Genomic DNA, 24,248 nt, shown 5'->3' with positions numbered 1-24,248 from the left:
CGTAATTTTCAAGATATTCGCACGAAAACATTTACGTCCGAAACGTCGTCGCCTCGATGTTTGAGAAAGGATACTACGATCCAGGCCCTGTTCCAATGAAGAGCCACTTCACATCGAAACTCACACTTTCCGGATCGGCCGGTAACATGAAACCGCCAATCTACCGACATTTTCGTCCTGCAAAACAAACCAGTGTAACGACATTGGAAAAAATTCCAGCCGCAAACGACTGTATACTTTGCAAATCGAAGAGAAACGACCCTCCCAAACAAAATACCGAAGACTTGAGAACAGAACCAGTCAGTAACAAAAGAACAGACGACAGTGGCAAGCCCGACAAGCTGAACCTGCAAAGAGGGCCGAGCATCAGCATCAAGGGCGATTTTTCCGTGCAGACCGTCAAGATCGTCGATATTCGACCTGATCCTGCTGTTTGTCGAGTTTCCAGCAGTGAACAGATGGAGAACGTTGCCACTTTTGTGTGCCACCACGACCCAAATAGCAAAAAAAATTCCATCAACTCTAACAGCCCCGCAAGCCCGAGAACACCACGGACTGCTGATAAAGTAGAAATTGATCCAAACTCAGAAGTACCGATTACTAGTGTGCGGGAATCATTGGAAATTAAAAAGACCGTCGAGCCATCGCGATCTAAAGAGAACTCGATCGAGGATTACTTGGCTGAAATGCAGTTGTGCGAGAATCGTAAAAAATCGGCATTTTGGGAGAAACTCGAGTCCCTAGGCTTGGAGGGCAGTTTGAGCGACCTCAGTCTGAGGGAGCCGCCGATCCTCACGGAAATGGACTCCGTCTTGGAGCACCGGTGGAACGTGATCCGGCAAGTGCAAGGCGCCACCGAGAGGTTCGACCAGTTTATTGCCGATAGATTACCCGCTGTTTCGGTTTCCCAGGGGGATGGTATCGTCGCGGAAAAAAAAATCGGCGATTGCAAAATAACCGAACTGACAAGGCAAATCAAGGCTCTGAACAGAAACAAAAACTTTGCTCCGAGCACGTCGAGAGCACCGGAACCCATTGCACCAACAGCTAGTAAGACGATTATTACCGATCGTTATTCGGATGTCGATTTTACGGACGAAGACGTCACTTTGGACTCGAGTGCGATCGAGAGACCGGACAATAACGATTCTGCACCAGAGAAGTGCGAAGTGCCCAAGGACATTCGTGGATTTGGGTCGCCAAAGCCAGAAGCCGAAGGTGAGAACGAGGAAGCGAAGGAGGACCGATCCGTGACTCGAACGTCTACTCATACCGAGACGAAATCGACGTCCGGTATCGAAAACGTCAAGAGCGCGCAGATCTGGAATGACAACAATTTGGACGTCAATCTTAATCAGAGGGATACAGGTGGGATTTCAAGAGACGGCGATGATCAAATTGTGGAAAAGGTCGAGAATCCATCGAGAGATGAGAATGGTGGTGCTGTTGCAGAGGTCGAAAAATCTTTATTCAAGAAGAAAATGGGAAATGATGATAATGGAAGAAAAGGAGGATCCAGTGATAGAGAAGTATCTCGAAAAGTTGAGAGTAAACAGAGAGACAGCACCGAAAGAGTATCGGAACGGTTGGACGAAAATTCGCAGAAAACGTCGCATCTGGTGGAAAGCATATCCGACATATCGTCGGATAAAGTAAAAGATTACGTGGACAATTTGTCGAATTCGCTTAGATTGTCGACGTTGTCCAATGACAAAAGTGACAACGTTACCAGCAAAACTAAGGGGAATTTGAGCGAAAAATCGGCTAGCGAGGGATCGACGGAGTCAAAAATCGAGAAGCAAATATCCGAGGCCAGAGAGAATCTGAACAATCTTATCACGAGCATGGACAACAAGGATAATGGCGTGTGTCACGTGGACGATGAATCGATTGGCTCAGTTCAGAGGGAGTTCGATGAAGTTTCGACTGTTTTCCGAGTCCCCGAAACGCCGGTAGCTAAACTTGTTTTTGAGAGCAGTTTGAAGTCAGACCTTCGTCGGCTGGAAAGAAGTGTGGTCATGGAAAATACAGCGCTCGTTTGTCAGAAGCCCAGCTTGTTTGATTCACGGTACGAAAAACTCGGTACACCCACACTTGAAGTAACGTTGCGATTGACTTTTTACGATTCCACTGACTGAGCTGTTTCACGTTTATTTTGGGAATAAAAAAATAAAAAAAATCCTCGACCAGTGTAATCGTGAATAGTTGCGTAAATATTATTGCATGACTTTGTGTTCCAAAAAATGACGAAATGTTTGACGAATAACTTTGTTTGTGGTAAAAATAAGCTATTCTAAGAGAAAATAACGAAAAATATAATTTTACTTAATAATTGCACAGATCACTCGTGACGGCGCTAGAAGAAAACAGCAGTGGTTTGAAGGAGGCGGTTCAACAGCGCAAAATTAACATACTCAACAGATTGGAGTCTTGCGCTATTGGCTCTCAACGCCAGGGTAAAGGATTTTTCACGTCCACTGTTCTCGCCGATACGGAATTGCCTGGCAATACCAGCAGCTTAAGAAAAATCAAAGGATTGGTATGTTAACGTTTTATAAGCGTAATTTTTTTTTTTTTTTTATAATTTCAATCCAAACAATGTAATCTTCTAGAAGTCATTGTGACGTTGAAAGTTTTATACTTGCATTGCATTCTCGCAATTTTTTTTTCGATCATCTACATGTATAGGTCGAAAGTTTTCGTGTTTTAATAATAGAATATAGTGAAAAAACTTGGTGAAGAAAAAATTTCATAACCGCAAATTTGTCTTGTTATTGAATTATAGTCGGAGTCATCGTCCGATACGCATTCAGAGGGCGAAATACGCTTAAGCAGATCCACGTCATATTCCGCTGGCGAGGTCAAAAGAAGATTCGATTCAAACAAGTCGAGCTCTTCCATTAAGTCATCTCTGAGTGATAACTGCTTGTAGTGATTTTTCATTGCAGGATTTAAATATAAGCTTAAAGCAAGCTCATTTCACAGTACACATGTAATTATCACTTATACACGTGAAATTAAAAGTTTTAATTTTGCTAATGTGTACAAAAATTGATTAACGTTTTTTTAAATAATCTTATAGCGATTTTTATTATCATCATTACAATTTATCGATCATTACGTTACTATGGATTAAAAATGATCTGATTTTATTTTTACATCGATTAAAGTTTCATGCAACCATAAATATTATATAGGTACTACTTTCCAAAAATTTGTGAAGTTATTTGTTTGTAACTAAGTGTAAAATATTTCGAACAGTTTAATAAATTGAAAAAAAAAAAAAATTTTACTAAAAATTTTTCTGTTTTTGTAACTATTTTTATTAGATTTTTCCTTACTAGTTATTTTATTTTTCATTTTGTTATTGCCTGTACTTACAAGGCGTATCGGTCTTTAAACTAGCAGAAAAACAACCAACAAGTGTTTTCATTCGTCTCTATTTAACCTCGTAAGTACCTACTTCCTCCGATGATGGCTAACAACAAAAGGTTCATGTATTTATTATGTTATATCAATCAAAACGTTTATATACTTATTAGTCGCAGGTACGTAATTATAAAAATATTGGAGTAAGTTGTACTACCATCGCACAACCTAAACTAACTGGAAATTAAAGCCCAAGTCCATCCAGCACAAGCGATATATGACACTGACAGCTATACTTTACACATAGTGCACATTATATTCTTCATACATATATGATATGGATGAAAAAAAATCTCCCTATAACCATCACTCTATTTAATAGAATCTATTTTTATATTACTCAGTATAATATGTATTACATTAGCTCCGTTGACAATCATTACCATCTAGCTGGAGGTTATTTTCAAAAAATCTCGTCGCTCATGCTCATAGACTGACGGCTTATATACTGACGTTTTTTTGCTTCGGGCGTAATCGGGCTTTGTCGGGGGCCCTCGCTCTTGTGTGATCGCCATAGTGTATTTCAATCAGCGCCATCTAGCGTTCGATTTTTCTCGTCGCTCATAGACCCTACTGACGTTTTTTTTTTGGCCGGCGAAGAAAAACACAACTCACATTTCGCCGTTGAAAATGACATGGAGAAATCTGAGTTGTGCTCTTTTTGTTCGCCCACAAACTGGCTATATTCGACGGCCCGGACACCCTACGAACGTTTTTTTGCTTCGGGCATGATCCAGTGATCGGGCTACGTCGGTGGGGGTGGCCTTTGCTCTTGAAGATTACGCCCGAAGCAAAAAAACGTCCGTAGGGTATCCGGGCCGTCGAACAGAGCCAGTTTGTCAGCGGACAAAAAAAGCACAACTCAGATTTGTCCATCACATTTTAAACAACGAAATATGAGTTGTGTTTTTCTTCGTCTCCCAAAAAAACCGAAAGTCAGGTAAAGCTGTGACCGCGGTCAAGGTGGGCAATGTGGCAACCAAGCTTTGCCCCATATTTTGCCCACTTTCAGTTTCGACTCCGGTTTACGAGTTCCCGACTTCCCGTAAACACTATAAACGTATAAACACGCGCGCGCGCGCGCACACATTCACACACACACGAGAAAGACGATCGCAGCGCAGACGATTGAGACGAATCAAAGTAGTATTAAACCAATCAAACGATATGCGATGATACTTATTACCGTTTGCAAAAGTCGTGTGGGAAGATATATAAGTTTGTTAAAAAAATCGAGGGAGACGCTCGCAGGGCCGGACACACTGTGAGCATCACCGTAGCTAAAGCAGGATACATTCGGGGCTGATGCGAGAGTCGCAAGAGTCGCAGAGGTGGTGCACCAAGATAGTCACCAAACGGGGTTGGATCTACTCTCCTCCCTTGTGGTTGCTCTCTCTGGGAGGGGAGAACCAAATGGATCACGACGAGCAGCAGGTACCTCCCCAGCAGAGGGTCATCGGGTACTGGATAAACGAGAAGAAGAGGCTCAAGTACAACTGGGATGAGTTTCGCGAGATCTGCGCTAGGGAGGGATTCGCCGTGAAGATGGTGAGTTTTGTTCATGCATTCTTAAAGATTGTTTATTTCGTATAATTTTAAACCTCATACCACGTCAATCTCATAATTTGCACCATTTCTCATCATCCTTCATTTCACTTGGATTTTATGAAAACTACTACAATCCAACAATTCAAATTGAATCGGCGTAATAAACATTGTTTTGGTCATTGTAGGTAATGATAGATTTCATCCCATCGTTTAAACAATATTAATGGTACTTTAATATACTGAGTAGTTGAATTGTATGAGCTTTTTTCTGTGGTGATAAGATGTTTCCAGTGCTTGTTGTTAATTGACCAATATCAGCTGAAAATTTCACAAGAATGAGCCAAGCAACTATCATTTAACGTCGTATTTTTTTTTTTGTCAGTTACCATTCCAAAAAACGTTTTTATATCAAGATGTTTTTTTTTATTTATTTATTTATTATTATTAATTAAATAAAATAAATGCATTTTTAATCCAAAATATTCTTACAGATAAACATCGAGACTAATTTAGATTCTCAGGGACCAATTCACGTATTTTTCTACAAACTCACTGACATACTAGCTCACGCAGAAGATGGTAATAAGCACGTAAGTGTCTCTTTATTCTGGCAATTGGAATAATGAACCTTGAACGCTTCAACTATGTGTCGCCTACACAAGGTTTTTTTTTTTTGTTCAAAAATAACTGTTTTTTTTTTTTTTTTAATTTATGTCAAGTTGAAATGTAATTGCATAAGTAGCTTGGACATTAGTTAAAGTGTCAATGAAGAATGATTCTAATTTATGCGTGACACGTGTGAATTTTATAACTCATAGCGCTAATTTTCATATGCTTTTTGTACAACACTTATTCATCGCTAACATGCAACACCTTTTTTTTTACTAAGGCTAAAGTCATCGTCACCAGATTGCAAGATTACATTCGAAAGCATCCAGAACTGATTGTCATAGATCCTTTTGAAAACGTTCAAAATTTGCGCAATCGCTTCAAATCCTATGAAATGATACAAAATGGTCTACAGAACGACGGTCAATACACAAATATTATTTTTTAAAGGCAAAAGTAACACTTGTTTGGAACGTTTCTTTGAATGCATTATGTTTTTAGATGATATCTTCATTCCAAATTTTGTTGAAGTCAAAACAAAAAATACGAATGAGATAATGAACACATTCAAAGAAAATGGAATAAAGTTTCCGTGTGTCTGTAAGCCTCTGATAGCTCAAGGATCAAGTGATGCACACAAGGTAATACTAAAACATTTACTAGTTTTTGCAGTTAATAAAGTAAATGGTGGAGTTTATCAGTGCGTTTATATCTGCAGATGATGGTGATTTTTAATGAACAAGGATTGGCAGATTGTCAGCTTCCTTGTGTCGCTCAGAATTTCATCAATCACAATGCCATTTTGTACAAAGTATATGTAGTTTCGGATCATTTTTGCTTTGTTGAAAGACCTAGCTTCAAGAACTTTTATGCAAAAGACTGTGAATTGATGAACACTATTTTTTTTAATTCTCACGATATTTCAAAAAGTGGTTCAAATTCCAAATGGTCCATCATTTCAGAGCAAGAAAAAAATTTCACCATCAAACCAAAATACGAAGTTTTTGAGAAGATCGTCAAAAAGATAGAAAACATTTTCGAGCTACTTCTGGTCGGGGTAGATGTCGTAATAGAAAACCACACGGGGAAATACGCCATTATTGATGTCAATGCTTTTCCGGGCTATGACGGTTATCCAAATTTTTTTTGTGACTTGATAGAAAGCATAAAAAAAGTCTTAAATGACAAATTGCCCTCACAAAATAATGATAGAAGTCCAACTTTAAAGAAATGCCTTAGCGACGATCTTGACTCTGGTTTTGAAAGTGACGAGAAAAAAAAGCTGTCAATGTTGTAACAATGAAAGTAAGATGTGTCGTACAACGTTGTTTTTTTAAATAACAAAAAAGTTATTTTGGGTATATTTTTTTAATGCTGTTGAAATATTTTATTTATATTGTTGCACATCTTTTTTTGTACTTAACTGAGAAATTTGTTCAATACTCAATGTGTATATAAAACCGAATATTTAAAACTTTTGTACATATTACGAGATGCTTGAATTATTTTTATTTAATTAAGTAAGCGTCTGTTCATGCTTTCATTGCTGGCAATGGACATGGCATGTATTAACCCATGAAATCAATCCAGTTTTTCAAGTTTACACTTGTTTTATTTTTTAGTAAATTTTTCTAAGATGAAATGATATGCAATAACTTTGTTAATTTTATCATGCTAATTTGATTTTGTTTGAATGTAATTCGTTATAGGCAATAAGCAGCGAAAAACGAATAATGGTTTATTATCACATTGGATGTGCAAAAATAATTTATGCAGCAAAATTTTCCTGCATAATTTTCTAGTTAAGAGTTATTCAGTTTGGAAATTAATATATAAATGAATAATTTATTTCAACGTTACGTTCCTAGTAATGTTTAGCTTTGCTGAGTATGTAAATGATTTTTGGTTTATCAATTATGGATATTAAAATACAAATTTACAATTTTATACTATTTTACATAACTAAAAATTTTGTAATATTAAATTTGTAAAATAAATCTACGTCTATTTTTTGTCGTAAAAATCTAATTCTTTTCAAATACCTCCCAAATCATTTTGTGATCATTCTTGTGGAAATGATTTTTTTTTTTTACAATAGTGCTAGTGCCGAAGAAAATGTTTTTTTTTATTTCATGCAATCAGCTTTCAAAAATGTTGCTGAACAGAGAAATTGTTTAACTCAAGGTTTTTTTACATTGTATAATGGTCAATACTTAGCAGGGTGTTAATTTTCTTGAAAATAATTATTTCTATTAAATTTTGTGAAGTATGTACAAAAAGTTAGTTTAATAATTTTCAAATATTTACAAATCAAAAATAAAAGTGTAAAACATTATTCACTAGCCACTTTCTCCTTTTCTTTCGCTTCTTTTTCAGCTTTTTGTTTCAACCATGCTTGAGCTGAAGCCAGAATCTTGAGATTAGGACGATTTTGTTCATCTTCAGGAAATATAAATTCAAACACTTCTTCCCAACCATCGTCGCTCTGAAATTCACAAATTAATTAAAAAGTGTATTTCTCAGCAGTACAATAAAAAATACAATTCTTACCCCATCTTCGGAAATGACTCTCCTTCTCTGCTTGACTCGACGTGGCATTTTTGCTGCAATTTTTGCGCGACTGTTGTCATCACCAAACTCATTTTCAAAGACACGCCACGCCTCCAGCAGTAATGCCCGACTTTCTTTATCTCCTTGAGATTTCAAAGAATCATTTCCACGTTCATAAATGCGTCTGGCCAAGTCGACATTGTTCACGTCTTCTTCCGACACTGTATTCGTCATTTCAAATTTCGCATATGCTATCCAAACCTACAATCGGAAAAAATATGATTCCATAGCTGTCAGGCCTTATTATTAGATAAACTTTCAAATAATCATTTGTTTTACCTTGACATGCAATGTTCGTTCAAGTAATCTTTCGTACAACTGTCTAGCATGATCCGGCTCTTGTTGCGTGACTTCAAAATCTATGTAAGCCTTCCATGTCACCTCAGGCATATCGAGTCTAATAAAAAGACGCATATTACTTTACTTACTAAGGAATGAATATGAAAGAAAGAATATTGATTTTTACCTTGGTTGGCTGACGGCTAACTCATATATAGCCCGAGCTCTTTCAGTGTCACCCAACGAAGCTTCAAGTTCTGCAAACTACGAATTAAAATTATTACATGGATAAACTTTTATACTAAAAAAAAATTTATTATTTTTATCATGACTGCATACTTTCATCCATGTGGTGCAATTCTCTGGATTGAATTCCAAAAATTTTTGATACAATATTCTGCATCTGTCAAACTCTCGTAGTTGGATTTCTAAATCTATATAATTACGGTACAGCTTGTCCCTTGGACAAATGCCAAGTGCCATACCCTATTGAAGTAATTTTGTGTTAAAAATATTCACACTCAACAGTGCAAAACTTTAAATTAAATATTTGAATTTTACTTACAAGCGTTTTTCTGGCTACAATAAGATTTTTCTGTCTGATTTCAAACTGTGCATAGTACAGCCACATTTTCGAAAAAGTAAAATGTTTATGGGGTATCATTTCTAAACACACCCTGATAAAAAGAATTGTATCAAATTGAAATCATAAGTGAAATAATTTGTTTAGTTGAATAAAAGTTATCTTACTTGTAAACTTGACGACATCTCTCGACATCTTCTGCCTCTAGTTCCTCAAATATAGCATAGTTTATCCACAGGTAAATGTACCTCCGCCAAAATTCTTTATCCTGCAAAACAAAACAAATTTTTATATAACTTTATGACAATTTATATATACAATATGAAAAAAATCCATCATTACCTTAGTAGGGGGTACGTTTGCAATAGCTCTTTCATAAGTTTCCCTGATAACATCAACATTTCCTTCCGACTCTACCAATCGCAAATAATCAAACCACGCATCATAATTAGAAGGATTTTCTTTGACTTCCTGCTCATACTGGTGTTTTCTTTTACTAACAATCACATCCTCAATGCCTACAAGAATACTATGTACAGTGTTTGTAAAAAAAAAAATTTATCTAAAATGCATGAGTTTGTCCCATTACATTTAGACCGGGTGATAGTGTTTCTTACCTGAGCGATCACCGTACTTTTTCTCATGAATTGTGTAAGATTTATAAATTTCTTGTGTTTTTTCCTTAGGAATATGGTCTAATGCATATTTATAAATGACTCTGGCTCTATCATGCTGTAAAAAGTAAAGTTAAAGATTACTGTTACTTTTTTGAGTAGAGCTAATCAAAAGTATTTAAAATACTAACTTCTCTTTGACCCTCTTCAAACTTTGCAAAGGCAATGATTAACTTTTCTTCAATGTTTTCATCCCCAAAAAAAGTAACTGCCCTCTCATATACTCTACGAGCACCATTCACGTAGCCGTGAGACTCTTCAAATCGAGCATATTTTATCCAATGCTTAACCACTGGATGGACCATAACGAATCTTTCAAATATTTGTCTGGCTCTTTCAAGTTCCTTGTACCTGAGTTCAAAATTAATATAAGTCTGCCAGGCTTGCTCATGTGGTTCCCATTCCATCCAGCGTTCAAATACTTGACGAGCACCGGCTATATTTTCCAACATTTCTTCCATGTATGTATATTTGTACCAAAACTGATTTACTCTTGGCAAAATTGTAACGGCTCTGTCCCACAAATTCCTGGCGTGATTCACCTGTCGGTTTCTCATCTCCATCTCTGAATACTTTAGCCATAATACTATGTTTCTGTGATCTACGTCTAGTGCTCTTTCGTATATAGATCTGTGAATCGTAATCACAAAAAATAATGAAGAATTCGTTCCCAGAGAATTCTCAAATTCAAATATTTAACTTACCTCGCTCTTTCTATCTGTTTTTGAGTCTCCTCCCAATGTGCATATTTTATCCATGTTGCAATAGACAAACGGTTTTTCCTGATTGAATCTTCAAAAGTTTTTCTTTTCCGATGCTGATAATCAGCCAACTCATGTGGATCAGAGATCTTTTGTTTTGGAGGCTAAGGTACAAATACATAACATGAGTTGAATTCGTACAAAAATAAATGTTAGTTGATGCATTCAATATTCTGCATATAACTTGCAAGTACACACCGGTGGTAAGATTTCTAAATCTCGCTCTTTTGCTTCACGCAAAAGCTGTTCTGCTGTGATCTGGATTTCAGCGGGTGCTTTGTTTTTCACCTAAAATTAAAATTATGAGATTTAGATGAAAGTTCATAATATAACTCTAAAATAGTTTGTACCATTCAATGAGTGTACATGTACGAAAAAATACCTTGTAAAGATTTGAATCAACATTATAGTTAAAATCATATGTTCATTGATTTAATAGAAACATTAAATAATATTTGCAATGAATTGTGATGTAAAAATTTTCACCAATAAAGTTTACTGATAAAGTTTGACAAGGAACATCGACTGCATGTAACTATTTTTTTCAACAAAAATCCTTACAAGTTTTAACAAAGAATTGATGAAGACGCTATTTTTCAGGGATAAGTAATGTGAAAAAACATGTACCCATCCAAGGACTTGTTTTTTATCAATTGTAAGCATTTGTTATTTAAGGTTAGAATCAGAAATAGCCAAGACGTTCAATAGAAGGTAAAAATGAAGTTTAAAAATGATGCACTGATAAGCGAATAAATATAAACATGTTTTTAAGACAATACCTTTGCCACTTTGGGCATTTTTTGTGGCTTCTCCATTCTTAAAAGTTGAGCAATCCCAAAAACTTGAGTTCTGACTGGTTCTGACTTCTGATCTCTGACAGAGACTCTGACCTACGGTGTGGGGACCATTTGTATAAAAACGTATAAGCACACACAAGAACAAGGGGTAAGAACAAGTACCTATAAGGTATGAGTGCACAAAAACACGTATATAACTATATACTATACACTATAATTATAATATTAATATACGAGAATACGAGTGACGAAAGCGCGCGCACACAACAAGTTGCAAAGCAAACGGTTTCTATTTCATTTTCTTAAGTATACGCAGCTTACAATTGTTACATCGTTACGTGGTAAAGAGATTTGTTAAAAAAAAGAAATATATACATAATTCTATAAACTTTATACATATGTTTACTTCGGATTTTATCATTCTGATAAAGAGAGCACAGTGTAAGATATACGTAAAGTTGTGTGTTATATATAGTAATTATAATAATCACTACTAAGTACTGCCATTTGGGTTATTTGGTCGATTTTTTTTATCAAACCATTTAAGTAGAATATCTATATACTTTTGGAGGTCGTTTTTCAAGTAAAAGACAAATTGTACACTTGCCGCAAACAGCACAAACAACGTCAACTTTTTATCTTCTATCTGTAAGATTAGTTGCGGCTGGTTTATGATTAATAAAGTGACTTTGCTGTAAATAGCAATAATTATTTGGATCAGCGCCATCTAGCGGTCTTTATTTTTTGGCCAAAAGTGGCTCCCAAAATTCTCAATCAGAGCATTCAGCATTAGAGCCATTTACTCAATTATAAACCAGCCGCAACTCATGATGAAGCTATAAAATCAGAAAATAACAATACATGTGTTTTTGGCGGCAAGTTAACAATCCGTCTTATGCTTGAAAATTTATCCTTAGAAGTACAAACACATAGGAGGTCGATTTTTTGGTAGAAAATAGATTGTCACCTTGCCGCCAAAAACACATGTATTCTTATTTTTTGATTTTATAGCTTCATCATGAGTTGCGGCTGGTTTATAATTGACTAAGTGGCTCTAATCCTGAATGCTCTGATTGAGAATTTTAGGAGCCACTTTTGGCCAAAAAATAAAGACCGCTAGATGGCGCTGATCCAATTAATTATTGCTATTTACAGTAAAGTCACTTTATTAATTATAAACCAGCCGCAACTAATCCTATGGATAGAAAATAATAATTTAACATTGTTTGTGCTATTTGCGGCAAGTTTACAACTTATCTTTTACCTGAAAATGGATCTCTACAAGTGAATAAATATTCTAATCTAATACGGCTTATAAAATCTACCATATTTACACAATTACAAAACTTTAGACCTTTCATCATTAACTCGCGGAAGCACAGCCCTTTAACTTTATAGTTTAAATAAACAGTTAACTTATATAATATGTACATACCAAGATTTGTTACAGAAATCTTGAACAACGATTAAATAGATACGTAAAGTAATCAGCCCAAAAGAGACAACTGATGAAAAAAGGCTTAAAAAAAAAGATTAGTCACATAGGAAGAGTCTCCTAAAAATAGAGCGATGGATCTCACCTAATCAGAGTTGTTTCAGATTTAAAGAATGAGAAAATTCATAATTTTATGCTAAGGATATGTGTTTATTTGGATAATGAAGAAAATTTGTTAATCTTTATTTGTTTTACATTTAATAAATAATTGATGATGATTACACCAGCAGCTTTGAAATCTTATTGTAAGTCTGCAGAAGCAGATTCTTTCCATCCTACCTTGATTAATTTTTAAATTTAAATGACCTTGTCTGTACACTGTTGAATAATTTTAAATATTAAAAGTTAACAAGTTGTTTTATGTGATAAATTCATTTTGATTAATCCTCAAAAATGTTGTAATGGTCCACGTTGGATTAAAAAACTTTGAGTCGCTGAAATCTGCAATATTTTTCCTTATTTACATATGATATATGTCCCTCTGCAACATATCACACATTTGTGTTGTGAGATTTTAATATTACAACAACAAAGGTTGATAACGCACAAGTTACAAGTCTCAACTAGCATCAAAAACATGAATTGTATACATGAATTAATCAGTCTAGAAGAGACAACTGAAGAAAAAAGGTCTTAAAAAGAAGCAGCCACACAAAGAGTCTCCTAAGAATAGAGCATTGGATCTCACTAAATAAAAAATACATTTATTACAGAGAAGTAATTTTTTAGTATTATAAATAAACAAAGAACCCAACCTTCTCTGATTAAGTGAGATCCAATGCTCCATTTGTGTGACTGAACTTTTTTTTTAAGTCTTTTTTCTTCAGTTGTCTCTTTTGGACTGATTAATTTGTGCTTACATGAGTTAATGGTAAAAGGTCTAGAGTATTAAAATTTTGTAAATATTTTCGATTTTATGAGCCATATAAGATAAGTAGAATATTGATGGTTTTGGAGGTCGATTTTAAGGTAGAAGATAAATTGTAAACTTGCCGCAAGTAGTATAAAAAATGTCAACTATTTATTGTCTATTTATAAGATTATTTGTGGCTGGTTTATAACTAATAAAGTGACTTTACTGTAAGTAGCAATAATTATTTTGGATCAGCGCCATCTAGCGGTCTTGATTTTTTGGCCAAAAGTGGCTCCTAAAATTCTCAATCAGAGCATTCAGCATTGGAGCCATTTACTCAATTATAAACCAGCCGCAACTCGTGATAAAGCTATAAAATTAAAAAATAAGATTATGTGTGTTTTTGGCGGCAAGTTAACAATCTATCTTATGCTCGAAAATGTATCTTCAAAGGTATAAATACATAGGAGGTCAATTTTTTGGTAAAAAATAGATTGTTACCTTGCCGCCAAAAACACACGTATTCTTATTTTTCGATTTTATAGCTTCATCATGAGGTGCGGCTGGTTTATAATTGATTGAATGGCTCTAATCCTGATTGCTCTGATCTAGAATTTTAGGAGCCACTTTTGGCCAAAAAATAAAGACCGCTAGGTGGCGCTGATCCAAACAATTATTACTACAACGATGTAACAATTATGCTGTGTAAATGAAATAGAAACCGTCTGCTTTGCAACTTGTTGTGTGCGCGCTTTCGTACTTACACGTTTACAAAATGAGCACTATCTATTTACACATGCACTACAACTCTAAAAAACACCTAATTATATTCTGCGTGTAAAAAAATTTTAAACAATCACTTGTTCCTTACGGTGTCTGTGCATTCCCGAAATCATGCAAAGGCATAAAGGTGCGTTTCGATGGAGTCTGGCAATCTGTAGACTGTCCTTTAAGTGCCCTGAGAAGCTGTAAGGACTAAGGACTTCATCTAAACGCATCCAAATCGGGACTTTATTGTTAATATTGACTAAGTAAAGTGTATACATCCTTAATTATAATAATTGGAATGAAAAGTTGCAATAAGATTTCATACTACGATAAAATATTTCGAGATTTACAGTACTGAGAAATTTTTTTATTTTCTATACTTTATTAAAAATTGCAATTATTTAATGTAAAAAATAATTAAAAAATCTTTGCACCTTAAAATTTAATCGTAAATTTCAAGATTTACGATTATGTGAACAACATTCTCTTTTTTTTTATAAATAATACGTTTCCATTGATTCAAATGGGGGTATGGATTACTTTGGGACCAAGTGATTGTTTAACATTGAAATTCAAAAAAGATCACACGCAGTGACATAAATATGTTACTGGTTGTGCCAAAAATCATACACCCAATGGGAAAGAAAAATTCTGTATTGATTACTGCTGATTGCGGCATTACAGAGTAAACGAAATTAATCTTTCGGGCATCACATTTACATTAACACGCAAGATATATGTATACAAATTTAAAAGGCATATATCGACGAAAGCGATGTAAACAAAAACACGTTCACCCCGTGTGTAAGTGTGCACACAGACACAACGAAGTCGATTATAACGTGTACAATCACATAAATGTATCACAGAAACAATCATGCGATTTTCAAAAATAAATCCTATCGTCCAATCCTCGCGCAGTTTACTTGTATCCACTACACGTTGATCGCCGTTATTGCTTTCCTCTTCGTGCTGCTGAATAACATAAACTTGCTGAATTCTTAAAAGTCCGAAGGTGAGTTTCAACGCTTTATTATTTTTTTCCAACTGTTGTTCCATGCGTTTGTTGTTTCTCGAAGATTGAGAAGAAAAAAGAAGGAATAAGAAAATACCTATTATTACCAGTGCTGTCAAAGCGTCATTCCTCCGTCTCGCGTTAGTTTTTCATTCCGTCGTGCTAAGCTTTGAAATATTATTGTTTAGAGCAACGTCGAAATCCAAAATTTATATTTATTAAAAAAAAGGACATTATGTTCGTTACAATAAATGAATACTCTCTGTAACGGTAAAATTTGTGAATTTCAAAATTTATCGTTTGAACTATTTCTAATTGTTAAACTTTCGAGTCCAAGTTTCATTACATTTTATATAAAATTAAAAACTAGGAGATATCTTCACGAAAGTGTGAATGAATTAAGCATACCGATGAGTATAAGTATTTCATCGCTGATCACCTTCTTATTTTCAGCAACAACAAAACTCTATGAATGAACGATGTCGTCGGAATTCCATATGACCAAATCACCGGAATTTGAGTTGCAGGTCATAGTATACCCAGCAAAATCCTACTCGGGTCTCAAATACACGAGGATGCACATGCGGGCCAAGAAAATCGAAATACAACGTCGATTGAAAAGAAGGAATTTAACGGTCTCCAAAAGAACGGCTTTAGCCCAAGCGATAGTACAAAACGCAGTCTCCCTGCGAGATTCGTCGGTTTCTTCGTGCGAACCGCTAAAGTTTAGCGTTCCCAGTCCTACGCCCATCCCCTTCTATGACTCCGATTCCAGTCCATCGGGTAATCTGTTTAAAGATCCGCCGGAAAAGGTATGCTCAATTATTGTACATTTTGAACAAATTTTTTTTTTCTTAGTAAAATCAACCACCCGGTTATTTCGGTATCGAAGGAGTTTTTTTTAACCCTTGTTCCGTCTAGGTAAAAGCGAAATAAAGGATATTCAACGACCCAATTAGTTTTTAAGAAATTTTCTTCGTATAGAATCTCCAATATAAATTATCAAGAAATGTTGGACACGTATTTTTTTCTTTTTGCGCATGAACAAAAATTGAGGAAAACACGAGAGTATCGAAAAAGACAAACCATGTCTCAAATATTCTTTTAAAGCATTGAAAATTATAAATTAGCATAAGGGCACGTAGTAATGATAAAAGTTCCTCGCGCCTTGTTTAACTTTCTTTCAGATGCGAGATCATACGGCGACTCACAACGATTCGCAGGTGAGAATTCAACGGTTGTTATTTGTGGCACGGCTTCAAAAGTTCTTCATGTTCGCAGATTTGGCAGGACTTTGTCCAATCCCGCGTCAGGGAAGCTCCGCATCATCCACAAACACCCAAAGGTCGACGGCTCCCGGAACTCGAGGATTTCAGTCCACCCTTATCATCGGGGAGAAACCTCTCACCCCCAAAATCCCCTTCTTCTTATTCGCAAAGTCCACATCCGGTGTGTGCTTTGTTTTTCTTCGTTCATTATTGTTTTTCACGTCTAAAAACACAATCAACGCGTGACTAATTTGTTTTTTCTTTTGTTTAATTCAGGTGACGCCAGAGACCAAACAGCCTCACTCGAATGCCACGGATTGCTCGGTCGTTGAAAAACCTGTTGAGGAACACGTTACTTTTCGTCGACACAATGAGTCGATTTCGTCACAAACGAACACGTGAGTTGTCACCTATACCATTTAGATTCTATGTACATACGTATAAGCGATTGTCCGACCACTTTGTTCTCTATGATCCTCGTCCAGCTCGAAAGAGTGGTATCTTCCAACCACAGGTACACACACGTATCGTTTTTCAGATTCCCTTTCCTCGACGACGGAGTGAAATCGGATGGCGCAACGGAGCTGTGGACACAATTGTGTACTCCAAATGTTGAAGAACAAAAGCCGTTAATGCATGACCATTTGCAGCCGTCGAGAGCGGGGGGGCGGAGATGCCCGTACCGATTCGTTAAAGCCGGCCGCATCCGCGAACGCAGGAAGGTCCCGGCTTTCGTCAAACTGGGCTCCGTCAGGCTGAACCTGACCAACCGATCACACAAACGAGACACGGCCGAGCCGTCCGAAGATCGCGACGACCCTCCAGTTCTCCCCTCTTCTTCATTGCATCATCCGGTCTCCAGCAGCGATGGACTCCCGGTGAACTCCGAGCAGGACGAGGTGGAGGCAGTCGCTCCATCGGCCCCAGGGGACGCCAGTCCAAGGGAATTGCACTTGCTGGTGCCGAGGAGCCTCGGCGGGGAAGCCGTTTGTCTGGTGGAGGAGTTCTCGAAGCGGTTCGGGGTGAAGTGGTCGGTACCCGGGGCGTCATTGGCTGGGGTGACTCACGTGCTCGCCGTGGCCAGAGCTCCGGAGTCCGATGTCGTGGGGAAGGTGCGGTTCGAGCACCTCCAGGCGGTCGGGTACCGTAAGTACCTCGTATCGGCGCGTTGGCTGGAGGACAGTCTCGGGGTGGGCCGGCTGCTCGAGGCTGGGCCCTACGAGTTGCGCCTCGAGCCCGAGGTACCGCTACCCGCGGCGAGGGTGGCGCGGGAGAGCGGCAGGCTGCTCCTCGAGGGTGTGGCTGTCGTCTGTGCCCGACCCTTTGGGCGATTCAGTCAGAGGCAGCTCGAGGTACTCTGCGTTGTATATTCGTATCGCTCGTTTCATTGTTTCTTAAGAACAATCACGAGGAATCAAGTCCAGGTTTCACACTACATTCGTATATTTGTCTATTTAAAATGTTTTATTTCAAATTTAATCGAAATTTTTTTTAGTTTTGTTCCCTTATTTCATAATTTTTGTATGGACACTTTTATCACTTTCTCGAATATTTTCAAGTAGTAGTTATTATCGATTTTTATTTATTTATTCTTTTCTTTTTTTGCATCTTCCGATATGTCACTTAAATTCTTATCTTAGTTTTAAATCTGGACCATATTATTTCTCAAATCATCGGTTTTTGTCGCTTGACATTGATCGCTCGCTCAATTGATTTTAGTGTTTCAACGCAATGCTTGTTTTTTCAGGAGCTGTTGGAATTTCACGGAGCGCTGGTCGTCCGGAGACCGAAACAGCTGCACGAACTCGAGAACTGCCGGGAGAAATACTGCATCGTGGGAGAGCGTAAATTTTATAATGTACCAAAGAGTAAGTAGCGTTTTTTTTTTTTTTTTTTTTTTTTCTTTTTACAAAAGCGACACAAAGAGGATATTTAGTATATACATATACATTTCACTTATTCCGCAGATCGTAACGCTCTGGTCGATCGGCTCAAGTCCGTCCCTTTGGTCCACTATGAGTGGGTGTACGAGTGTTTCTCATCCTTTCAAAAGAAGCCGCCTCTTTTTTTCCAACTCTAATACACGTATGCGCCTGGTATTGGGGCTTTGGTTTTACTTTATTTAACTCGTAAATTATCGTGCAATACGTTGGTATCGATGCTCGATAAAACATTTGTACCGCCACACGTATTTTGTACATACGCGTATTACACATTTGTATATATATATATTTAGCGCGAAAGTGTTGAAATTAGACGTCAAAAGTTGCGATTTTTCGGTTTTTTAAAATAATACGATGTGAAAATAAAGTTTTTAATAAATTTTAATTAATCAGTTTATCACTGCGTCGTCACGTGTGTATGTGTGAATGTCCCTAGACTAAAAAAAGGGTCATCCGATGAATGAATAAAACCTTATTAGCCAACCACGATATTTTCCATGGAAAAAATGAGGATTTAATTATTTTCTTTTTTGTTAGCGCAACATCAAAGTACACAATTATCATACGTATAATCGTTCACTTGAATTTCGGTGTATTTAACAGCCGGATCGTAAATCTGATCTGCCCAAGCTTTTTCAATGAAATCAACGTAACGCGAAACTCTCGTGTACCGAGACGATCGTATTTTTTCGATGCAGTAGGGCGTTGAAAACGACAACACGCCGACCAGGATCTTCTTTTTGGCTCCAAAGTCGCTTACAACCAGTGGTCCACCACTGTCGCCCTGGAACAAAAAAAAAAAATCTTTCCAGTGCGCGTTCACGTTGGTGGACAAAAGTATAATGTTGTCACGGTCACGCGTTGAAATTTAATTACCCTGCACGCGCCCCGGTAAACGTCCCCCGAGTGTTGTTTCATGCGAGCACAAAACTGGTCGTCAAAGTTCAGCACTGTTTTACTGCTGATGGAGTGCAAGCAGTCGTCCTCGCTCAGAATGAGAGTCTCGCCGTGGTGCAGGCGCTCGTTGGACGATCCCTCGATGCGGAAGGTTCCATCTGGCTTCTCGATGTGTTTGACGTCGTTGTAGCCGAACCCGGTAAAATCGGCTTCGCTTCCTTCGTACGTCTTGTTTCTCTCAGCCAATTTTATCCGGTCGATCGTACCGTTGCTACTTTCGAAATCGATGCTTGTGTCCAACTACAAAAGTAACAAGAAACAAGTACAACGTTAGTCAACCTCCCCCTATAAAAGATCCCTTATGGACACCTACATGGAATCCATAAGGAAATCCACTGTAACTAGAAAACGATCGTAGATTTTATACTGTCGTTAAATGATGATTTTATACAAAAGTAGCATAAAGTAAGTACGACGCAAGTCAATCTCTGCTTATAAGATCCTTGTGGATTACTCTGGGGTCATCATTATAGAATCTGCGTAGAAATTCACAAGGATCTTTTTTAACCAGAAAACGACGACGTTTCTGTCAAATTTTAGGTGCATGTAAATTAAAAAAAAAAAAAATTTACGTATATTTATTTTCCACTTACGCTCCTGTACATACTTTCAATACAGCAATGTCCGCATGTGCGATCCTGTGATCCCGATAAAATTCGGCAGGTAAGTAAATTCCTTTGACGAATCCTCGGTACAGGGGTTCATCTTTCAAGTAAATCGTTCCAGCCTCGACTTTAATGGTCATCGGGTCGTAAAGTATTCCTTTGTCGTTGGTTATACAGTGAGCAGCTGTTACCACGTGAATATCATCGAGGATGGCACCATTGCAGTCGGCGATGGTGTTCGTGGTGCTATGTTGAATTTCGACGTGCACGTGATAAGGATAATCGCCAAGTTTGACATCCAGGCCACCGTTTATGTTTTCACGTTCAAGAGATTGAACTAGAAATTTTCATTGTGTATTACAACTTTCATTCAAATGACAATACGTTGAGACAGCTCTTACATATTTTCTGGTAACTATATTTAAATGACATGCTCGTGGTTTTTGAGTAATTTTTTGTCTTTTGCCACAAACGTATACTTCATCAAACACTTACCATTTTTTACTATTATAGAAATAATAAATGGAACATAAAAGTAAAAAACTGTTTTGATACACATTTTTTGTTCTTCAATTGTTCTTTAGGATTTTGAAAAAAAAAAAAAAAAAAAAAAGAATTAGTAAAGGTAAAATTTTAGTTTGTCAATGTGTTATTAATTCTATAAGTGGTTCTTCTTATATACCAAACGAATCTCAAATTAGTCGTTGGAAAAAAAATTAACGTTTTCAAATTACCTGTTATCATCCATTATTTGTGCCTTTTCTTTTTAAATGCAAATGTAATCACATTACTACATAGTAAATAATAACGATAAAAACTTATTTTCGTATGTTAAATAACACTTGCTGAAGAAGTCGAGACTTTTTATATTACGCAACAAGAAAAGTAATTTTCGATGGTGATGTTATGTACTTAAATTATTGTTTGCACAATACATGTACTTTCACTTCAGTTGGATGTACAAAAAGCAACTCCAAAATAACCAAAGATCATATTGAGAAAAAAAGTTAATTATTGCCTAATTAATAAATTTACTTTTGCCCTTAAAAACAAATATTAGTTTTGTCTCAACTCATTCGCTCGAGAATTAAATTTTTTTCATTAATGATTCATCCAGTGTCAAGTAAAAGACTTACCAGTACGAGGTAAAAAGCCTTTTTCTAGCTTTGTTAGTTGATTGACTTCAAGCAGAATCAATGGAAATTTTTTTATGTTCATTAAAAATATTAAAATAAATATTATTGGCAGAAATTAAGATTTCCATTGTATATATTCATCGTGGGTAACGTGTAACATTCACTTATTTGCCATACAACACTCATGGTTGAAAATATATGAGAAATGAAAATGTATATCACACTGTCAAATAGCTGTAGAGAAAAAAGTTTCAAAAACCTAAATTGAAAATTTTTAACAAACCTCAGTAATTTAGTGAGGATGGAAATAAGATAATGTGCCCCAATGGACGTGCGTACGCTCACGTTGTACAACATATTTAAAAACTCGTGTAGCATTGTGTACACAGTGATTTCTCAGTATACTTGTATAAGTGTATTTTTATATGCGTAGGGGTAATTAACCCTTGGGTCATTGTATCGTAATTTTACCTAATTGACAAAAAACATGTATCCACGTGTATATATCATAATTCTATTTACTTAAGTAAACACATAGAATGAGAGACATATATATACCACAGTGTAAACATTAATTAATTACACCGAAAAGCAGCAAAGAGAGAGAGCTAGAATATATATGCTCAAGCACTACCATAAGTATAATATATATGCTACTTACAGTGTTTCTACTATATAGGGACAATTATAAATTGTATGTGTGAAATATAAAAATACAATAGGTACACGGGAAAAAAAAAAAAAGAAAAAAAAAAGAAACTCAACATTTTAAATAAATTTTCGGGCGAGCCGATATAACAGCCTATATAGTTAAACATCACGTCAAACAAGCATTTCCCCGAATATTGTAGTTTCAACAATTATTATAAGCATCTCACATATACGAAGCCAAAATAGATGTTGTACGAGCAAACCAATCGCCGAACAAGCAAGTTCGATCGCTGAGGAAAACTTGTCGACAAGTCGAAACCGGAAACCGGCTCGTGTAGCGCGAGCGCCAACCTTTTGCCCCTTTGAATTCCGAGAAAAGCTCAAGCTCGGTACGAAAGAAAGATATAAACATATTGTAAACGGAGGGGAAAACCAAATAACCACGCGAGAGCAAACAAAATCATACAGGGTCTATGTGGTTGTCGTGTCCCCACCGCGAGCCAGCCCTTGTAGGGGAAACTTGTCGCAGCTCGACTCCGGGCAGCTCGCAGTCTCCGCTTGGAATTTAACGTCACTGCATCGTCCAGCCAGCCCTTCGGAAGAACTTTTCCAATACTATCATTTTTCGTCCAGTCAACTTTGGCGCGTTATCATGGCTACTTATACCGTAAAGGGATACAAAACGAGGACCAAGCCAACGACGTTGGACAAGTTTGCCAAAATCATTGCGGACAACACATCGGCAATAAAAGACGTTGATTTGACTTTGAAAAATTCGACATCGCTGACTCACACCGTGAGTCTTATTTTTCTCTCTCTCCTTTCTTTATTGCCATATTTTCGATCTCTCGCTTTTCTTGTTATACATGTTACGTGTACATTAATCTTTCTCTCTCTCTCTCTCTCTCGAGCTATAAGTATACTTTTAACAGTCTTCCGTGACCAGCTTATTGTTATTTTACGTGTACATATTGCATTCTCTGCTGCAGGTAGTGTTTTTGCGCAACTTGGTATCTTAACTGTATACTCTCTGTATTTTACTCTTTTCATACATTTTTTCTTTTGCCATAAAACAAGTGTATAGGGATGTTAAAATGGCACCTCTACATTTTTACATTCATCCAAAGAAAACGCAAAATAATTTCATGAGGCATCCCATGATTTTTATTTTTTTATTTTACCAGATTGCAAGGAGTTGCAAACGGAGTTTGACGAAGCAATTCATCAAGCAGCTGCAAACATTGTGGAGTGAAGGTCTGTTGAAGGAAATGGTGGAAGAGGAGTGGAGGAGCCGCAAGGTATATATAATATCGGATGAACAAATTGTAACATGAAAATGTAAAGGACTGTTTTGGGAAATTTACGTGCCATGTTTTTATTTGTTCAGGTACCAAATAAGCCACTCGCAACTTCTAGCCCGAAAGGGCAATTAAGTAAAACAGAAATAAACACTGAGGTATTATCACGCTATTTGCATATACTTCTTCTCAATGTCGAACCCATACAATACAGAATTTTAACTCATGCTTACCAATGGAATTTAAAAATTTTACTTTCAGAAATCCACTGACTCAGCCTATCAATCGATCGAAGAACCCGAGGAAAAATCAATCCGTGAAGTATGTGTATTTTATATTTTTTTGTATTACGCATATTTATTGATTTTGATGATAATGCCATTTGGTAAAATATATTTCGGCATCACTAATCACCACGCTCAATTGAATTTTCAGGAAGATGGAAAAGAAAATGTAATCATGGGTTCAACAAGTTCGGAAGACGATGCGAAATCCGAAAAGAGTGAGCCAATAATTCGTGCTGGGAGGAAACGTTTGTTCAGAGAACTCTCGGTTGACGTGGACAGCTTGACCCCTTTACCCAAGTTAAGGAGGCTCAATTAAAGTTTGAAAAGTTTGAAATACGGTATAAATCAAAAGAAGTACTTTAATTATTTGTTATTGGTTATTTATTATTAATTAGCGCAAAAAATGTGTTTATGTTGGATAAATTTTTTAAGTGCCGATACATATAATATAATTATATCTAGTCTACGCAAAGGTAAAGAAATTTTGTTGAATTTATATTTTTTGTTTGTTAAATTTGCGTGAAAATTATAATATGCTATTATTATAATCGTTGTTGTGTACAAATTATACACACTTTAAGTGAAATTGTAATAAATTTAATTGTTTCGAGTTCAAAATCAATCATGTACTTGGTAATTTCTTTAATGTTTAAAAATTAAATATCTACACTTATACACACAT

The 24,248-nt window shown here is 36.4% G+C and overlaps 6 protein-coding genes across 6 annotated transcripts in view; 4 read left to right on the top strand and 2 right to left on the bottom strand.

Annotated features, from left to right (window-relative positions):
• Window positions 1-3,251, top strand: part of LOC149375062 (uncharacterized) — a 92,972-nt gene extending 89,721 nt beyond the window's left edge. Inside the window, exons 5-7 of the mRNA XM_089590186.1 lie at window positions 14-2,068; window positions 2,341-2,539; window positions 2,786-3,251. Coding sequence (XP_089446312.1) covers window positions 14-2,068; window positions 2,341-2,539; window positions 2,786-2,932 — 2,401 coding nt within the window. The 3' untranslated portion in view covers window positions 2,933-3,251. The remainder of the gene's footprint in view (window positions 1-13; window positions 2,069-2,340; window positions 2,540-2,785) is intronic.
• Window positions 3,252-4,527: 1,276 nt separating this feature from the next.
• Window positions 4,528-7,499, top strand: LOC106646628 (inositol-tetrakisphosphate 1-kinase). Its single transcript, XM_014362707.2, has 5 exons — window positions 4,528-4,977; window positions 5,469-5,567; window positions 5,867-6,008; window positions 6,088-6,227; window positions 6,305-7,499. Exons 1-5 carry the CDS (start codon window positions 4,735-4,737, stop codon window positions 6,881-6,883), a joined length of 1,203 nt encoding a protein of 400 aa, XP_014218193.2. The 5' UTR covers window positions 4,528-4,734; the 3' UTR covers window positions 6,884-7,499.
• Window positions 7,500-7,823: 324 nt separating this feature from the next.
• crn (pre-mRNA splicing factor crn) lies at window positions 7,824-11,427 on the bottom strand. The gene is made up of 13 exons (XM_014362397.2): window positions 11,273-11,427; window positions 10,692-10,781; window positions 10,437-10,597; window positions 9,864-10,362; window positions 9,676-9,790; window positions 9,401-9,576; window positions 9,226-9,326; window positions 9,041-9,152; window positions 8,815-8,961; window positions 8,663-8,739; window positions 8,476-8,593; window positions 8,137-8,397; window positions 7,824-8,071 (listed from the first exon to the last, which is right to left on the bottom strand). The coding sequence occupies exons 1-13, from the start codon at window positions 11,306-11,308 to the stop codon at window positions 7,919-7,921; spliced, it is 2,046 nt and encodes a 681-aa protein (XP_014217883.1). The 5' UTR covers window positions 11,309-11,427; the 3' UTR covers window positions 7,824-7,918.
• A 3,915-nt stretch (window positions 11,428-15,342) lies between these two features.
• On the top strand, window positions 15,343-18,335 carry LOC106646361 (uncharacterized). Its single transcript, XM_014362407.2, has 7 exons — window positions 15,343-15,421; window positions 15,875-16,233; window positions 16,609-16,644; window positions 16,703-16,870; window positions 16,966-17,087; window positions 17,228-18,041; window positions 18,330-18,335. The coding sequence occupies exons 2-7, from the start codon at window positions 15,901-15,903 to the stop codon at window positions 18,333-18,335; spliced, it is 1,479 nt and encodes a 492-aa protein (XP_014217893.2). The 5' UTR covers window positions 15,343-15,421; window positions 15,875-15,900.
• An 841-nt stretch (window positions 18,336-19,176) lies between these two features.
• Window positions 19,177-20,626, bottom strand: LOC106646370 (chymotrypsin-1-like). Its single transcript, XM_089590442.1, has 4 exons — window positions 20,596-20,626; window positions 20,197-20,531; window positions 19,509-19,829; window positions 19,177-19,416 (listed from the first exon to the last, which is right to left on the bottom strand). Exons 1-4 carry the CDS (start codon window positions 20,624-20,626, stop codon window positions 19,177-19,179), a joined length of 927 nt encoding a protein of 308 aa, XP_089446568.1.
• A 1,833-nt stretch (window positions 20,627-22,459) lies between these two features.
• LOC106646647 (uncharacterized) lies at window positions 22,460-24,167 on the top strand. Its single transcript, XM_014362726.2, has 5 exons — window positions 22,460-22,777; window positions 23,166-23,279; window positions 23,369-23,437; window positions 23,541-23,600; window positions 23,715-24,167. Exons 1-5 carry the CDS (start codon window positions 22,634-22,636, stop codon window positions 23,880-23,882), a joined length of 555 nt encoding a protein of 184 aa, XP_014218212.2. The 5' UTR covers window positions 22,460-22,633; the 3' UTR covers window positions 23,883-24,167.
• Window positions 24,168-24,248: the final 81 nt, after the last annotated feature.

This window comes from Copidosoma floridanum, unplaced genomic scaffold (genome assembly GCF_036245765.1).
Source record: "Copidosoma floridanum isolate Cflo_tuat_1 unplaced genomic scaffold, Cflo_Japanese_pri ptg000012l, whole genome shotgun sequence".
NCBI classification, from domain to species: domain Eukaryota; kingdom Metazoa; phylum Arthropoda; class Insecta; order Hymenoptera; family Encyrtidae; genus Copidosoma; species Copidosoma floridanum.
This window is presented reverse-complemented; position numbering and strand designations above follow the sequence as displayed.

Excerpts from the sequence above, each read along its gene's own strand:
- LOC106646628 (XM_014362707.2), top strand. The coding sequence starts at position 4,735 with ATGCGAGAGTCGCAAGAGTCGCAGAGGTGGTGCACCAAGATAGTCACC. Across the intron at positions 4,978-5,468 it reads AGGGATTCGCCGTGAAGATG|ATAAACATCGAGACTAATTT; the intron begins GTGAGTTTTGTT and ends ATATTCTTACAG. Across the intron at positions 6,228-6,304 it reads GATCAAGTGATGCACACAAG|ATGATGGTGATTTTTAATGA; the intron begins GTAATACTAAAA and ends TTATATCTGCAG.
- crn (XM_014362397.2), bottom strand. The coding sequence starts at position 11,308 with ATGGAGAAGCCACAAAAAATGCCCAAAGTGGCAAAG. Across the intron at positions 9,577-9,675 it reads AAAGTACGGTGATCGCTCAG|GCATTGAGGATGTGATTGTT; the intron begins GTAAGAAACACT and ends GTATTCTTGTAG. Across the intron at positions 8,072-8,136 it reads GAGTCATTTCCGAAGATGGG|AGCGACGATGGTTGGGAAGA; the intron begins GTAAGAATTGTA and ends TGTGAATTTCAG.
- LOC106646361 (XM_014362407.2), top strand. The coding sequence starts at position 15,901 with ATGTCGTCGGAATTCCATATGACCAAATCACCGGAATTTGAGTTGCAG. Across the intron at positions 16,871-16,965 it reads ATTCGCAAAGTCCACATCCG|GTGACGCCAGAGACCAAACA; the intron begins GTGTGTGCTTTG and ends TGTTTAATTCAG. Across the intron at positions 17,088-17,227 it reads ATTTCGTCACAAACGAACAC|ATTCCCTTTCCTCGACGACG; the intron begins GTGAGTTGTCAC and ends ATCGTTTTTCAG.
- LOC106646370 (XM_089590442.1), bottom strand. The coding sequence starts at position 20,626 with ATGTCATTTAAATATAGTTACCAGAAAATAT. Across the intron at positions 20,532-20,595 it reads ATATAGTTACCAGAAAATAT|TTCAATCTCTTGAACGTGAA; the intron begins GTAAGAGCTGTC and ends GAAAATTTCTAG. Across the intron at positions 19,417-19,508 it reads TTTACCGGGGCGCGTGCAGG|GGCGACAGTGGTGGACCACT; the intron begins GTAATTAAATTT and ends TTTTTGTTCCAG.
- LOC106646647 (XM_014362726.2), top strand. The coding sequence starts at position 22,634 with ATGGCTACTTATACCGTAAAGGGATACAAAACGAGGACCAAGCCAACG. Across the intron at positions 22,778-23,165 it reads CGACATCGCTGACTCACACC|ATTGCAAGGAGTTGCAAACG; the intron begins GTGAGTCTTATT and ends TTATTTTACCAG. Across the intron at positions 23,601-23,714 it reads AGGAAAAATCAATCCGTGAA|GAAGATGGAAAAGAAAATGT; the intron begins GTATGTGTATTT and ends TTGAATTTTCAG.